This window comes from Poecilia formosa, unplaced genomic scaffold, assembly GCF_000485575.1.
Source record: "Poecilia formosa unplaced genomic scaffold, Poecilia_formosa-5.1.2 Scaffold30, whole genome shotgun sequence".
Classification (NCBI taxonomy): Eukaryota; Metazoa; Chordata; class Actinopteri; order Cyprinodontiformes; family Poeciliidae; genus Poecilia; species Poecilia formosa.
The window spans coordinates 3,088,434-3,106,752 of record NW_006799969.1 but is presented as its reverse complement, the minus strand read 5'-3'; the positions used below and the strand labels follow the sequence as shown (position 1 = coordinate 3,106,752).

Here is an 18,319-nt window from a genome sequence, read left to right as displayed (position 1 = left end):
AGCCGGGGTGAGAAAATAAGGTTGACCCAGTGACCCCCTTGGGCCTGAACTCCTCCGTCACCCATTCTTACAATTAAATCAGCCTGAGAGAGCAGGAAGCTGTTCGACCAACCAATGCCGTGATTATGGTGTCTCATCTCCTGTTTGCTCTGTGGAGCTTGCAGACGTGTTGCTGTCGTCCAATCAGACACGCGGAGCCCACTTGAAAACACCAACCCCTCCTAGTTCAAATGATAAACTGACTTATTAAACATTCAAATATTACGATTAGTTGGCAATATGCTAATGGAAGTAAAGCACAACTTGGGCTGCCACTCTTTTTGAACCCCTCAATCTGTATTTGCATAAGCTGTGCAATTTTGCTAATGCAGGCAAGTGCAAGCAACCTTTTACCCTTCCCATGGTGCCTAATGCAAAGAGTGTGCATACATGTTAGAGGGTGACCTCACCATAACCCTAAGAGGTTACTGTGTGTCTACACAGCATCCCCGATACATTGAGTAATTCATTTCCCCTCCTTGTTCACCCCTTCAACTCAGTCTAAAGAAAATATGTGCGGACACCCCGCACCGACGCTCCCTCTCCCTCTGCCACCGTTCACTCAGTGCAATTTCAAGTTAAAGGTTATAGAGCAGGACTGAAATACATTTATATAGGCATGGAAAGCCTCAGAGTGCATTTTGTGGCCACGGCCAAAAGGCTGCACTTTAGTCTGCACACGTTACAGCATTAGATTACATGTACTCCAAAATACAGTTATAAGGCAGACAGTGAAAAAGTCAATATCTTGCCATCATGTTTCCTTTTGGTTCACTGCTGACTCAAGGAGACAAGCGAAGGTCCGCTGTGCTCTCTAAACTATTGAGATGCCCCCGTCTTGATTTGTCCAGTTTGTGTACGTGCGTGCACTTGTGTGTGTTCGGTTATTTGAGCATTCTTGATTTCTGTCCCTCTGCCTCTTGTTCGTTTTCCCTTTCCTCCCTGTCAGTCTGTGTGTTTGCATTGTGCAGAAAACGTGTGTCGACGTTTGTGTTGCAGTTGTGTGTGTTTGTTCTCTGAAGGACTTTAACAGCTGCCATTGCGTGTGGCTAATGAAGCACTTAGGATCCTGGTTCGCTGGCTTAAATGAATGTGAGGACACAGTGACTAAGAGAACAAAAGATTACACAAACTAAAGTCATATTCATTAGAGGTGAAGCAATTGGTGGATTTTGCAAGGCTTTAACCTACTGAAGCTGGCTTTGGCTGGTTTCCCCATGAACATCTCCCAAAATGCTTAGCTTTCCTGCTGTGAATGATTATTAATTATTTATATTAGGAACAAAGGCAATGTCACACAGTCTGTGTTAGAGAGCAGTCACTGTGAAATGGTCAGAGAGTTGACGTATGAAACTATCGTTATTGCGTTATATTGGTGATTAGCACAGTTAGCGTTTCTAACAATAAACATATGTCAAAAAAAACATAACTTATGTTTACTCAGATTTCCAAAACACTGCAGACGTTTTTAAATCCAGCATGCTCCGTAAAAGAGAGGAGTTAAAAGCTGGGCAAGGATAACAGATGAACTTTACACAATTTGTTCAACCTTCCTGTTATCTGCTGAATACTTTCTCTATCTTGCTTCCTAGCAGTCTGCATGAACGGCAAGCTTGCCTCAACATATTGAAAGTACAGTTTCATTTTCATAGTCTTTTACATTTCTGTGCTTCCTCTGATCTCAACTTTATTATCTTTGAGAATAAAAGTGGCAAACTTAGAGTTGTCTTCCCACAGTAACAGTTTCCACACCAAAGAGTGTTGTAAGTGTGATCTGGTATGGCGTAGTGTGCTCACTGGCTTTGACAGACTTTTTAAGCTAAACAGGATAAAACAGAGCAGCTTTGTTGTACTCCATACAGGATTCATGTTATCTGTCAAAAGTTTTGCTACCTTCCGGCCTAAGAATAAGAAGCACAGCTTTTAAAATAGTTTATTATATCTTTGTGCTTCCTCATTACATTTCTACACACTTCTCTGAAACTGAAAGCTGAATTTCAGTCCCATGTGAGCAGTAACACCAAAAAGTGTTGATGCTACTGTGGCCTTTTAGCGCTTAGATATGTTGTTTTCAATGACTGGACAATTCTTCATCTTTGTGTATGGAACAGTTTGACGACTGAAAATAAGCTTATTCTGGTCACTAGATCATTGTTATATTGTGCAATAATCTTTAAACAAATCTTAGTTATTGTAAGGATTTTTGTAAATTGTATTTTAGATCGATTAACAAGAAAAGTTACTTGTTTAATTGTTGTTAAGCTCTTACTGTACTCCTAATTTAAATTTATTTCTGCTAATCATCTTTCTCCCTCTTCTTCTTTGTTCCCCCCACATCAATCCTCCTCCTACTGCCTCCCCCTCACCTCTTATAAAGGCTGCTGAATAGAATGGCCGCTGATGAACGGCATCTACCGTCCAGCTGTGGGTCCTACATCAAAACAGAGCCATCCAGCCCCTCCTCGGTCATCGACACGGTCAGCCACCACAGTCCCAGCGGAAATTCGGACGCCAGCGGCGGCTATGTCAGTACCATGAACAGCCACTCTAACGGCCTGGACTCTCCACCCATGTTCACCCCCGGTGGGCTCGGCGCCGGCTCCTGCCGCAAGCGCTACGACGATTGCTCCAGCACCATCATGGAGGACTCGTCCATAAAGTGCGAATACATGTTAAACTCCCTCCCCAAGAGGCTGTGCCTGGTCTGTGGAGATATAGCCTCAGGGTATCACTATGGGGTAGCTTCTTGTGAGGCCTGCAAAGCCTTTTTTAAAAGGACAATACAAGGTATTTCCCCTACTCTCCCCTACCGCTATTTCATCTCATGTTGCCACGTCAACAGACACAAAAACACCCTGACATACATGAAACCTCTGGTTGCAGAGCAACACTGAAACATACTCAAGGAAAGAGATTCATTTAATACCTCTAGTGGAGAATATATTTTTTTTCATGTTGCCAGCCTAAAATATTTCCAACTACTACTATTTTAAATATGACACAATGTAAACTTGTCTTCTGTTAGGCTGTGAGTCAGTTTGCCCTAAACTTATTTTCTCTTTTAATTTCTAGTTTGTACCCATGCACTTCACATTTCAAACCAGTTGATTTCTTTAGGGATTTTGATGAATTAGTTGAGATACGTGGTTCTGATAAGCATATAAGGACTTGAAGTATGAAAAATTTTGGAGAGATTTTTCAGTCCAACCATTTCATGCTTTTGTAGTTTTGGTCATTTCATACCCAAATTTTTAGGGTATAAATTGGAGAAATGTGGACGGAATTTTTGTGTGTACAAGGGAAACATTTTTTAATTCACACTGACAACTGATTAAAACAATTTTCTGTATTATGACATAGTCTACTGTGAGGAAATGTAGCAATGCGTCTCCAGTAAACAATATATTGCGACATGATGTTGCTTGGACTTGTCATGGTTTGACCAGGGGACACAATCTGTCACGTGCCATGAGAATCTAAGGGTAAAAAAGAGGATTAGAACAACAATTGTTAAAAAGTGGAATGACAGTAATTTCAATTCTGTGAAATTTGAACATTTTATGACTAAGTAAGTACCAAGTAACTTAAAAATTGTGACACCTGATCAAACTAAAATCCAGGGTCTCAGAGGTTGCTAATATTTATCAGAACCACGTAATGACATTATTATCCACAAAACTACCAGTAGATCATAGAAAATTACTTTAAATCATCACCTATCAAAGCAGGAATGAAAGGCGAAAAAGCCACAAAGTTAGGTACAAAATGACAGAAACTGCAAAAGAACAAAATAACATGGAGCAAAACGGTCAGTATCCGTAATTGTTATAAAACAGAAACTGGGGTACCTTTGACATAGAGAGATTATGCTGCCATCATCTGTCATGATCAGTGGACTTATCCCACAGAGGTCAGATTTTTTTTTTTTTTTTTACCCCAACGCCAAAGAGAGGAGACTCAAAAGCACATTTTATTTTTCCTGTCCTGTTTGTGTGTGTATTTCTGCATAGGGACTGATTTGGTTATCTGCAAGACACAATGTATTGCAGCTTCTCATTAGAGAGGCAATGAAAGACCCCCAACTGTGAAACTGTGTGCTCTGCTCCAGATTAATCAGGAGGAGAAACATATTGTTGAGCCGGGGAAAAAAAATAAAAAATCTGCACAACAGGCACAGCTGCTCAGGTCAGGACTAAGCTCTGTTGGCTTAGCAGTGGAACACATGCAATGGGAAAATCAAATAGAAAAGGTAGATGAGCCAAATCGAGATTCCTATTATGCCTTCCATCCATTTTCCTCTGTAAATTTTTATCAGCAAATGATTGCAGGAATTACACAGAGAGCAGGTCTGTCTGTCTTGATGCTAGGTGTTGATTTTGGACCTTGCAGCCCTATCAGCTTTAGACAGTCTATGTACCTTTTGCAGGCAAACAAAAGCATTAGGCCAAATCCTCCTGTTTACTCATGCTGCCATCAGCAATCCTGTCTGTTGACAAAAGATGAACATTTTCTCTCAAGTAGCATAACTGAGCTTTTGTCCCCTCAGTAAAAGTATACTGACAGCAACACAATTGAACAGAAACGATGCACTGGGGAAAGAAAGAGACGTCTTAAGTGGAGCAATGGTCCAAACAATTAAGAGCAAGGTACAAGGAGGGGGAAAAAAATGGAACGCTCCTCTTTTTTTTTTCTCCCTCACTTTGCATTGTCGATTTGAAATCCCTCTCTTTCTCTTCTTGGAGGGCTGCCTGTAATGGAGCTAATCTGCCGTCGTTTGTCCGAGCCACAGGAGTTTTGTCAATAACAATCAGCGTTTGGAAAGTGTAATTAAGGCCGAGGCTTTTCATTAGGAGGAAGGGAGGGGGCTGTCTCCAGGGATGGGCATGCCAATTAGAAACTCAGGCACGCGTCGCCGGGTAATTTCAGCGAAAGGAGGGGGAAAAAACCCAGGACTTCTTTAGATTGGAGAGGGACCCTGCTGCTCCTTCAGAGGAGAGGAGGGGAGGCTTAATGGCATAATAATCAGACAGGGGTCCCGAGCAGAGGAGGCAGGAGGACGGAGAGACTTTTTTTTTGGGGGGGGGCAAGAGAGGGAGGTGAAAGCCTTCTGAAATGATAAAAGAAACACACACAGGATTGCTGGAGGAAAAACAGAGGCAGTAAAACGCACATTGTAGAGCCCTTGAAAGAAAGAGAGGGTGCTGTTGATGAGAACTGATTAATTAAAGGAATAACGAGGCAGTCAAGGGTGGAGTGTGAGACGGCCCACTCCTAATGAGAGGAAAACAAAGGAGCTGTCTTTCGCGGGCCTTTATTACATTTCTTCGATAAGACTCGGGGCAAACATGATAAGTTAATGTTAAGCATGTACATGACAGCTTCTCCATCACCTTGTGCTCACCTTGTGATATACCTCTTAGCAAATTAAAAATTTCTTAGTGGCTATCGCAGTTATATTTTGAATTATTTGCCAGACTTATGCTCTTATTCTCTGCCATCCCTCTCCTTCTGGCTGCGTCTTCAGCTGTTGCCCCTTTCTTTCAACAACAGCCGATGGCAAATCCATCTTCTGTCACCTATTCATATAGTGAAAGGCCCCTTGAACTTATACGTAGGGATAGTTGCATTACTCAAGGCCAGGCTCAAATTAATGTCAACCTTTATCTCCATCCATCCCAGAAATATCTCTGTTCTCATTGCTCCACTTATTGCCCCCCCATCTCCCAGCCTCACGTGCTCCACCAATCAAAAACATAAATGCCTTATTGAAACGTGTTTTCTTCCCATTTTGAACCCAAGTGTAAAATTGCTTGAAAACCAACTGAACTCGGTGGCCCTCTTTTATGTGAAGTAATAGACCTTGACAGTAAGCCTGTAAAAGTCAGTTTAGATTTTGATGAGAAATACCTGCCATTTTACTGTAATTTACTTACAAGACCTGACTTTCCCCCTCTGTGCCCTGGCATGGGTCCTGAAAAGCCATAAAATAGATTGAGACAGATACTTATCAAGAGAGAAAAAAGGAGGGAAATCTTTTTTTTTTCTCCCGCCTTCACCCTGTAATGTTATTGGTAACTAAACTATAACCTCTGTGAAAACAGATAAACCTGGGCATGACCTTTTTGGGTTAATGCTTGATCTCAGTGAGCTTCATTTGTGGAGGGGAAACTTTTCTTCCTGTTACCTTCACCCCTTTTCTGGGAATATCTATGAATATCTTTCATTTAAGATAAAAATAAAAGTTGTGCGGTTGCCTACAGACAAACACCTGTGCTTCTTTCAACAATCATGTTTTTTTTTTTTAAAGTGTCCATCTAATACAGCTTTTTTTACTTTTACTTAATGAAAGCTTAAGTAGAAGTTACTTTTTACTTCTTCTTGAGGGCAGTGGTGGTCATGGCCCTGTGAAGCTGTCATGGGTGTCCCTTGTTTTCACTTCTGAAAAGTGGCAACCTTAAGGACTTGCAAGAAGATGCCAAAAATATTTTATCTACTTTAAAAAAGTGCCGTTTGTTAACTAGAGGTTAACTCAGACGAGTCAAATTGTTTACTTGAAATATTTCTTGGATTTCACTAGGAAAGGTTTAAAACAAGTGAAAATGATTAATGTGCTGCAGAAAGCTGTATGCTTTATTTGACTTTATCATGTCAAGTTAAAAATATAAACACAATTAATTATGTTTCCCCACTTCATACCCATAAATTTAACATTTGATTTATTGCATTAGTTCAGTTCCTTGCACTCCTTACACTCATGTTCCGAGTATATTAATAACTAATTTAGGGCTTGATAAGTTGAAGGTTATTTTAGGTTATGTTGTGGCTTCACTGAGACAGTTTGTGTAGTGACACCCAAACGCTCCGCGCTCTAAAAATAAATCAAACACAGACGCGAAGAATTAGTTAATCCACTCTTCACTCTGCAGTGAGAGATCCGAATCCCCCTCTGAGCAGAACATCAGATGAGAAAGAAGCTCAGCAGGACAGGTGGACACAGCAGCGTGTTTGTTTTTGTTTCTGTGGCATTAAAAAGGCCTTGCTTGGCCTCTAGGTGTGAAAATACACACCCTTACATTGTGTTTGGCCAATAAAACTAACCTCAGGCACACATGGATGTGTTTGTTTTAATATAAATGATTAATTTATTTTATTAACTTGAAAATGTACTGATTGGGTAGTGTATATAGAGAAGCACAAAAGACCAAAGTATGAAGTCCCTCCAGGACGGCACTGATTGTCTCCTCCCGCCTTGTGGGAAATGAATTGGATTATGATGGTGTGTTCTGCTATGACAACAGAGAAAAACAGACTGAGGAAACGCAATCAGAGCTCATCAGCCGCCTCTCTCACACCTTTATTTACCCCAACCCCAAAGAGATGATGGGAATTAGCATAATGATTTCTAACCCAGATAAAAAGAGGAATTTCTAATTATTTGTAACATCTTGGGACCCTCCTCCTGATCTGTCCAATAATGTTAACATAATTGCATAAGTTGTCAAAGGGTGTTGAAGGGCTAGCGGAGGAACGCTGGTGGAATATTACACAATTTCCTTACAGAAATGTAGAGTAAGGGTCAGAGGAGCTGATAGATGTTGAGATGCAGTCCAAATGTATGTTTGAGAATCAAAGTGCAACTCCAGTTTAAAAAATTACAAAAGTAAAGTTTATAAAAATGTCAATGTCAGAAGCTTTAAAGCTTAAAAGTGCACTTAGGACAAGAAGATGATTCAAATTCCTATTCTTGAAGCAACTATTACACTGAAACCCACTATTGAAAGCCCCCAGAATACAATAAAATGTAGGGAGACGCACAGAGATGGAGTCATTGCCTTACATATCCTGCCCTTTCTGTTACTCGTGCTAGAGCAGGGCAGGCTCTTTTATTGTGGAGCAATGAAACTCTTTCTCAAGATGCTGCAGCTGAATAATGCATAAGGACTCTTGGCTGCACACTATGTAAATAGTCAACAATAGCAACAGTGGTAACAACAGGTTTGGGTCTGCAGGAGTATTATGTAAAGTGGTCAGGGGCAGTGTGTCTGGCTCTCTAGCCTGCTATTGAGGCAGAAGCAGAGCCTATGTGAGCACAAGGGGGGGCGGGGGCGCACACTGGGGCCTGGAGGGGACATGTACAGAATTAATGAGGCCAATTTAGTGTAGAACCGGGGCGGCATCTACTGAACGGTCCTTAAGGACCATTGTAGCTTTACCCCTCTCCCTACCCATGCACTTTAGCTCCTCCTCTCCTTGTCCTTTGGTCGTCAGTCCTGGAAGGTACTCACTAAAAAATAAAAAATAAAAACACCTGAGCTGCCTGGCCGCTAGGTAGGAGGTGGTATGATATTCCCTCATGATAATCTTGAGTAAAAATACCAATTATAGACGAAAATCTAGAACAGAAAGATAGTACCTGATCAAAATACTTTTCTTTAAAACATTAAAGCAACTTTTCCTACTGCAGCTAAATGAAGAAAAATTTTATAAATATTTCTGTTTTTGTTCTTCTCCACACATACAGATTAAAGACCTACTAAATATAAACATATTTTTCAAATGCTTATACTGGAGAATATAAAATATTTTTGTCGCTCTGCTCCACACAGAGTAACACAACAACAAGAAGCCGGTGGTATAATCAGGCTATTAGCTTAGGTAGCCAGCCTCCTGTCAGTAATAGTTTCCTTTTCTGTAGTTGTCTGATGTTGTATCGCAATCAGTTTGTAGAAAGGTAAATAATTCTTTGGGTCATAAACTTGTCTAACAGACAGAACATTTTTGCTAATTTAAGAAATTTAAATAGACTCAGAATCAACATGTACAACACTATAATAGTGAGTATTAAATGTCTACATTTTCACTGTTTTATTATTCTAATGACTTCCTATTTCAAACCAGGGCTCAGTCTGACTAGCTATTAGCCTTCCACCACTTTAGATTTCTTCACCTTTATAGAAACTCAATGCAACATGACATATACCTCCACAGATTCTCACTTTAAAATATTAAAACTATACAAACGTCACTCTCATACACGTTGCTATTTACAGCTGGTGCTCTTTTCTGTCACATGTTATCTATGCCACACATGTGCACTACTGCTACTCAAGTATTGCAGCAACTCCCCAATCCTAACATTACATGATCTCATGTAAGTGCAATAGCTTCCCTTATCCTCTCACCTCAGAATGCTTGATGCTTAAAACCAAAAGTGAAACTAATGGCATGACCTACTTTCTGATTAATAGTGCTTACCCTCATCTGACCACTTGGGGCATTGCTAAAACATTGAAACATTATCTCCTTCAACATGGAAATTATAGCAAAATAGCAAGTTACCCTGTACTGACAGAGTTTAATACTCTGAATTCTACACCCTTCATCCAAACTCACACATTATTATAACCAGAAACACATGAGCAGCGAAATACATTCTTCATGGACATTGTAGGACTTAATGCACCATCAAATATGATACATGTCCACATGTTTAGACTTGCTTAATGCATTTTCCAGTATACCAGCACACATGGTAAGATCAGAGTCTTTACTTTCCACATCTTTAGTTGTAGCTTTTTTTTTAGCCAAATTTATTACAGTGTGTAACAAAATGTGGGGGAGGGGAAGCATTAAGCTGAGGTCCATAAAGCTGAAGAATACTGGTTACTCTGGCAATCTCTCAGGCATCTCAATAAGAGGAGTTTTAAGCGTACAAGTATGATTTATTAAAAAAAAAAAAAGCTTATGTGAACTTTTTAAACTCTTTGCATACTTTTGATACCAGCAACTGTTTAGATATGACATCTATAGTTTCTTTACTGGCAACCACTATAAATTGATTATATTATTTTTAAAATATATTTTACATCACTCTGTAGCCACATTTGATAATGTTTTGATACTAACCTGCTCCTTTTTATGCTTTCCAGGTAACATAGAATACAGCTGTCCTGCCACAAACGAATGTGAGATCACAAAACGGCGACGCAAATCATGTCAGGCTTGTCGCTTCATGAAATGCCTCAAAGTGGGGATGCTCAAAGAAGGTAAGAAGAGTAAGAACATTTTTTATTAATTTTGCACACATCCATGCAAAACATCTCTTAACATCGCACCCCTCACGTTCAGGATAATTGCTTTGTTACGTCCCTGATTGCTGCGGCAATCACCCCGCTGAGTTTCTCTTGTGCTCCACAACACAGCCCTTTGTCCTGCCTCTTCCTACACAGCAGTAAATAATGTGCAGTTGAGCTGGGGACAGAAATATGCTGAATAGGTTGCTCCTGCCGTCTGAGTAACAGAAATGTAACAGTATTCCACTTGGAAAGGCTCACGCCGGGTCCCTCAGCACACGCTCACCACAGTCTCAGCTCTCCCTGGCATATTGATCCACTAAATGTTTTCCGAACATCTCAGCTCTCTTCCTGTGGATTTTTTTTTTTTTTTTTTTTTTTTTTTAAGTCATGCCACCGGGGAATTCAGTGACAATTAAACATGCTCCAGATGGATTTGTCTGGCCACGGTTTCTCTCCCACTAAATATCACCACTAGCCGAACCCCCCTGAGACCTTCAGCCTTGGCTGCTATTTTAGGGGAGGAACCTCTCTGCTTTCACCGCATTACACATCCTCACCTGGCTGACTTCTTTATTCATTCTCACTGCTTTGTTGGAAGGGAAAATAATACTTCAGAATGAGGTAAAAATACATTCATGTCGATCGTGATTGAAAGTATTTGTATTCATTTTACATTTTTTAATTATTTGTTTGATGTATTCATTTTTTCATGGCAGAAAGAGGACACTGGAAACAACTTCAATGGATTTTCAAATATTTACAACCTTTCTAATATTTGGTGAAAAATAAAAAAAGTCCCTTGGAAAACTGCAGTGAAACTAAGTTTCTGGCTTAAGTCTGACTGGAAATGTATGACTAAATCTTAGAGTTTAATTTTTAAATGCAGTCCGTATTTATCAGTAGATATAAGTGGTAGGAGTATAAATTAGTAACAGTATAGATTGTAACAGTTTAAATTAGTTAGATCTGTCCCAAAGCAAAGCAAAATTTTAGTCTGACTTATGTTTTTTCCAAAACTAGTTTGGTTGCCATCTTTTTGCAACACCACATTGTGTCCTAATTTCTTATAGGACTACAATTGTTACCATCAGAATAAATGAAACTTGTTAACACAGTCTGTCTAGAAAAGTCTAGAAACCCTTCAAGACTGAAGCTGGCGCAAAAATGTAAGCTGCTGGAATGAAAGTGACAGGGTGTTGACCCAAAAACCTGAGCCTTACTCTAAAAACACTTTCAGGTTAGGCTAAAATTTGAAGGTGAAAGATTGAGCTGGAATGGAAGTGGCAGCAGTATGATGTGGGTTTGTTTTGCTCTCATTGGTACTCATACTTTTTGCACAGTGTCTATGGAATAATGCGAGTCAATGCAATCAACCATCCCCTGTTCTATATGCTACACCTTTTATTAATTCACGCCATAAACAAAACTTTTACAGCTTTGTGTTGAAACTGGAACCAAAGTAGAATATTAATTGAATTGTATGCATTAATTAAACTTTATTCAGTTTACATAGCTCTATTGAATTGACTACATATTTTGTATAAAAATTAGATCTGTTTGTCTTTAGATGGCATCTGCTGTGAATTTATGCTTTAGGAATAAACTCTGTTGAAACGGAACAAGCATCACCTGAAAATCATCAGCTAGGCAGCTTTAAACTATGACACAGTTGAATGTTTCAGCAGATTTTATGATTTGTGGTTGGATTGAAGTTAAATGCAGAGAAATCTGTGATCAAACATTGAGTGCTTTGGTATAAAACATAATTAAAACTTACAAAAACGATGCAGGGAGAGGCTGGTTTGGAGATGAACAGTTGAACAAGATGAGCTAATCGGGAGGAAATGTAGTAAAGCTGTGGCTGGGAGAAAGCTGTGAGTCTGAGACAGTGAGAGACGAAGATTCAAACTTGTTTTTAAAATTATTTGAATTTATTTTATCATCAGTCTACTCTGAAAAAAAAAAATCAAATTCACAATTAAATCCCAAACGTAATTTTAACTGTAAATGTTCATTAGCATGACATCTGACAGTTTCTCCACATTATTATGAATTATAATAAAGCATAAATACATATTTTGCTTTATTTATATTACTGTCTAAAATTGCAATGCATATTCATTTTCCCTTCATTTTCATTTTATCAATTAATATTTGTTATTCAAATAAGGTCATGCACATGAAGATTAGATGTAGCAACTTTCTTTGGATTCATTATAATGATGCAAAATCCCAACATCTTTTTTGGACTTTTGTCCAGAAATCACATTTTGAAAAATATTGCACATTCAGTCTATAGTTCTTATTTTATCAAAGGCAGGAATTATATACTAACAAACACTGTATTTATTCACATTTCTAAATAAATGTGATTTTTACCAAGCCAAAGTTGCAAAAATATTGACCACAGCCTATTTTTCCCAGTGGAGATTGAATGATATGGTAAAAAACTATTTGACAAATGTTTTACCTCCTTGCACATACAATTACAATTGATCAATATTGTGTGATATTTGCTAAATGGCATTAAATTACAAATGTATTTGTACTTTTTTTACTGCTGCTCGTCTTGTATCATCCAACACCCAGATTAAAACTTATACTTTTAAATTATCTGCTAAACTCTTAAGTCAAAAGTCCCCTATTTCCTTCCTCCCATTATTCTGCCGTTGGACAGCAGGATTTATAGATGCATATATATTCAGTCAGCGGCCGGATCCAGAGTTGTGGCCCGTATGGATCTGCTGCACAGTAACAGAATCTCCTGGACTGCATGCGGCCAGATAAAGCCTCGGTGCCAGAAAGACAGAGTAATCGCATTACTATCTGATGAAAAATTTATGCCAATATATCATTCTGGAGAATAAGAGACTACAAAAATATGTGGCTGCGGCTATAAATGAATGACCAGTGTCAGGTCAAAGTAAAAAGAGTGTAAAACTCAAATATTCACGCTCCGACTAAGCCCTGGGTTTTAATGCAGTCTTCTGTGAATTCAGCATATTAGCAGAATGAGAACAACTCTCCTCTTTTGCATAGCCCCCCCCATCACAAAGCTACAGCTCTCGTCAGAAGGTGATCGCAGATTAACGGGGCAGTTATCTCATAATTTATTGATTTTTCAGCCAGTATTATTGAAAACATTTCCAGTGACTTATGGACAGAGGTGCAGTAGATCTTTTTCTTCAGATCCGTTTTAGGGCTTTAATAGAAACTGAAGGGAAAGAAAAACACACAGCCTGTGTCCGGTGTAAGCTCTCTGAAGCCGTGGGCTCAACACCGTGGCCGGACTCATCATGCGGAGATGACCACCGTTCATGTGACTGAGGATGCCACTTACTTTAATTACTGAAGAAAGGTCACATTGTGTCACCACATGGAAAATATCACCTAAATATATCTTAATAAACTATTCATCCATTTTAAAATAGCAAAGAAGTTTTCGGACAGTAACATAAAGGATATTTCTCGTGTTACATTTGCAGTAGCTGAAGCTATTTTAAATGTTTAACATCTCAAAGTGTAGCACGATAAATATGGGGAAAGTGGTCTGCTAAAGATCAGCAGCAAGATTACAGGAATTACAAGAGCCCTGCCCGGACCCCATGTTTAGTCGCCGCACTTTCCTTTGACTGTATAAAGGAGGAAGTGATCGATACAAGAATCAAATGTCAGGGGCAACAGGTTTTTTTGCTCTGATCAATGGAAACGGATCAGAGCTTAGAGCAAGAGAGAAGACAAGATAGTATTGAGAGATTACATTGACATCATTTGGTGGCAGTTGCTCTCCTCTTTTCCTTTCGCTGTGTCTCACTTACACATGGAGGATCCGCCACATGCATAGCTGCATGCAGACCAAACGCTGTCGTTATGTAACAATTGCTGAAGCACTTCAGTTCTCTAATTACTTGCCTGGTTTATTGTCTCCATGTGGAAGTGTTGTACGGCCTGGAAAATGCCATGCTTTGCCAAAGTCTTCATACTCTTGACCTTTTTCACATTTTGACATGTTACAATCTCAAACTTTAGTGGAATCTTTGGGTGTTTTTTAGGGTAAACCAACACAAAGTGGAAGATAAGTGAAAGAAAAAGTCTTTCACTTTTCTCCTATCTGAGCTGAGACCGCTGTAGCTCTTCCACAGTTTCCCCCCCCCAACCTTTCCATCTTTCCATCCAAAAGAGCGATGATTCAATGGCCTATGTCAAAAACTACAGCAGAGTGCAAAAGATGTCTCTATGTGCCATTATAGGACAATGAATTGAACCGGGCTCTGCTAGTGCTGTTGCATTAGTTTTTTTATTAGGATATTTGGATGCACTAATATTCCCTAACAAACTTAAATTCATGCTGAGATTAACACAGCTAGATTCTAATTACTGACTTATTCTGTGCAAATATGGGAATGCAATGGGAGGATTCGGATTATCCTTTGAACAGTGATGGTGATCTCGAAAGACAGGACATTTCTTGTTGCTTAGTTGCAAACAAACTCACACTAATTATATTTGAAAGTTATATAATATTCAAGGGGGAATGAAGGTAAAACAAGAAAAACAAAGTTTTACATCTCTTATTTGAGAACTGAATTTCAATTTAAGTGACAGTTACTCTGAAATTATCCACATCCGAGGATGTTAGCTAAGCTAGGTATTGCGGCTAACCTGCAAATGGACTATCTGGCGACGGTGTCAGTATGGCAGCCTCTGGGGGTCATCAGATGGGGAGGGGGCAATGTGTGACAATTTTCCGCTACCCTCGTTCATCACCACTCCTGATTAAAAATGCTGTGACACACTTGCAAGTATTCGAAGCTGGCAACAGGGGCCCTTTGAAATAGTGCTGACGGCAGTTTAGCGTGGCAGCTTCCTTGAAAGGCAAGGTTCACCATGCCTTGCCATGTGGCCTTCTGATTTTCCCAGCTAAAATAGGGTCTGTCTAAGCCCCCCTTGGCATTGCCAACCATCCCAGACATCCTGACACTTTCCCCAATGGAGAGATGCTCCGAACAGGTGAGGGACTCAAAATAAGGGCCCGTACCATAGCTTGCCACACAAAGTGAGTGAAGACAGGCCCTTTTGAAGGAGTGTGCTTGAAGGGGGATTATTATTGTTTTTGGAGGGAAAGAAGAGCCCTAGGTCAGCTGGCCCCGGCCCCCACCTCGAGGCCTGCGTTAATCCGTGTGCGAATGCCAGCCGCCTTGGCCAAAAGCCCCCTCCACAAGCAGCTTTCTTTGAAGAGATGATACCCGAGCTCACCCGCTGCGACTCTTGCTGCACTGTACTTAAAACAGTAAGAAGACTTTTGCACATTTATATCTCAATTGCTGCTTACCCATGGAGGAAGCACAACAGACCAATCAGTCAGGCTCCTCAAAATCCCTCAAAAATCCACCCTACAGTCTCCAAGTGAATGAATATAAATGTAACAAAACACCTCTGATCACTCCGTCTTCCTTTCTGCTAATATCTGGACAGTAAAATGAGACAGGTTAGAGCCGAGCTTTAATTCCTGTCACCATTTGTTAATTATGGCCTGGACTGTTGTAATTAAAAGAGGCACCCATCCACCCTCCATCGCCGGCTGACACAGCCGCACAGCTCAACTGGCAGAGAGAAACACGGAGATCCGAAGCGCAGTCACCTGGCAGGAGCCCGACTCTGCAGGAGAGCTGAAAGAAACTGTAGAAAGTGGTGACATCACGTTGGACAATGACAGGAGTTTCCCACTGCTCAAATAAAAACTACCTGAGCTACAAATGGACTCTAATAAAAAAAAGGCCACTGCATACTTGTTTGTATGTTGGGGAAAAAGAAAATTTTCATGTCTACTTGGTGTGTGTGCGTGCGCGCGTGTGTGTGGAGGTGGCTTCCCCTATTCTTGCCGGGAAGGATGAATGTCTGTTGGGAAATTGGGGTAATTAGGTTAGTAGGTTGTCACTGTCAGGAAATTGAAAGACAGTCCTAATCAGATTTGTGTTTCTAGGGAATCAAATAATTTATATAAGAAAATGAAATATACAGTTACACTGCATTGAAAAAGTATTCAGACAACTCATAGCTGTTAATTTGAATCAAAGTGATGCATGGTTTTTAAAATAAAAAGCTGAAAGGTTTAGGGTGGCCAAAGATGAAGGAGCACAGCAGATGGATCAGGGAGAAAGTTATGGGGAAGACTTTAGATCTGAAAAAAAAATATGCAAAGCTTTGCGGATCTGACTGAGAACATTTCAGTCCATTAACATAACAACAGACCGACCAAGACTGACAGGAGGGTGATGTGATCCACAGATCTAGTCTTTACAGCAAGGTGGAAAGAAGGGAGACAATGTTGAGAAATAAACAAAAACATTACAAATCTCATGTAAACATGTAGGAGAAGGTTCTCCGGTTAAATGAGACTTGCACTGCATCCAGGATTCCAAAATACCAGCCTGCAACTCAAAGAGAGGACAAAAACAAATATTACACCTCACCCTGAAAACAGTATCCGACCAGTAACTGAAGGTGGTGGCAACATCGTGCTGTAGGGATAATTTTCTACAGTCAGGATAGAAAATCTGGTCTGAACCGATAAGAGGATGGTTGTCTTTTCAGTTGAAGGATTATATTCAGTAAAATACGTTGAAGTTTGTGGTTTTAATGTTAAAAACTGTGGAGAATTTCCAGAGGTACAAATACTCTATCAAGGTATATTACACTGTAATACATTCTAATGCCACCTTTGGTCATGTCACGTAAGAGGTACAAATCTAGATATTTTGCATAAACCTGCTGTTGAGTTCCTTTTTGCTAAATGAAGGCCATCACTTCTGTCCTGCTCATCTGATTTTTCTCCTTCCCTCCATTTCACCGAGCGACCTCCAGTCGTTTGTGCGTGGGGCACATCCAAACTCATCCTCTCCAAGAGCACTTGCTGATGGGTAAATTGTATTAGGCTCATTTGCAGTGGCCACACAATGTCCGGATTTGACACCGTCCTCCCTGTTATAAAGTGATGAAATCATCAAGGAAGTGCTCTGGCTGCGGGCGTTCTTCACTCAGAGGACGCAGGAAGCTGACAAATTAACTCCTCCTCCACCGCGAGCATTTCATTGAGCCTTTTCCCATCCATCCTTTAATATTAAATTTGTTTGAGGGGGGTTACATTACGTATACAGATTGAAAGGATTCTCCCTCTTGACAGGATTAAGATTTAGGTTTCACAGTCGCGATGACACACAAGTATGAGGATGCAGGATATAACTGCTTGCATGCAATTGCATTAAATAAGCAAATACCTGCTCAGGGATATCAAAAAGAAAAGGAGCGGCGTCTATGAAATATGTTAACAATGTTGAAAATTAATAGAATAGAAAAGACATCCGAATAGAAACATTCTTATCAAATAATGAGATAATAAATAACTTATGTTATGATGAGGCTGGCTTGACATTTACAGTATCAGTGTGCAACCTGGCCCCCTAGGTGTGGCTAGGGGTGATAAGGCCCCCGTGCTGCTCCAGTGAAAGAGGGGTGAAATAGGGGTCTTTTATGGGAAAGCAATACCCAGTTATCTATCTGCGGTATGACAGCGGGAGCTTTGTACGCTATGTGTGTGGCTGCGTCTCTGCTCGGAGCTCGCGGTTTTTGTTTTGTGGATGTGGAGGAGAGCACACCTGAGCTCACAGATGCGAGCAAAGAGGCAGGTAGCTGGCAGCTAATTAGTATGCAGCCTGCCTCACCCCAAAAGCTAAATAATTAGAGGGCCAGTCTGTGAGATCATTGACCCTGCATTAAATATTCATATGTTTAGACCTGCTCTGGGCTCAGCTGTGTCACAGTAGACCAGCCAGGCATGGACCACATATGGGAAGGCAGCGAGGCCTCTGACACATCCGCACAGACACACACTCGCGCGTAGTCGTTCAGGAATTCGTTTCGACACACATATGCCACCATGCAGTGCTTTTTGATCCCTTATGCACAAGCAAGAGACAAACTATGTTTCGTACAGATGATCTAAGGAGTGTAAAATTTGATTTAAAGTAGCAACCAGAACTTTTTACTGAAAATGTCTTGACTTTGTTGACCTATATAGTGTCTGTGTGTGCAGTGTGTAGGAAACAGATTCATACTGCTTGAACTTTTCCATCTTTACATCCACAACCTTCAATGTATTTTGTTGTGAAAAACCAACACAAAGTAGCTAAAGTTCTGAAATGGAA

General features: G+C 40.2%; 1 protein-coding gene across 7 annotated transcripts in view; it reads left to right on the top strand.

The window, feature by feature from the left end:
- Positions 1-18,319, top strand: part of esrrb (estrogen-related receptor beta) — a 58,935-nt gene that overhangs the window by 19,563 nt on the left and 21,053 nt on the right. For 6 of the 7 annotated variants that reach the window (XM_016670145.1, XM_016670144.1, XM_016670141.1 and 3 more), the window contains 2 exons: positions 2,417-2,826; positions 9,969-10,094. In XM_016670145.1, coding sequence (XP_016525631.1) covers positions 2,430-2,826; positions 9,969-10,094 — 523 coding nt within the window. In that variant the 5' untranslated portion in view covers positions 2,417-2,429. The remainder of the gene's footprint in view (positions 1-2,416; positions 2,827-9,968; positions 10,095-18,319) is intronic. The other variant, XM_007549274.2, reaches the window with a different exon arrangement.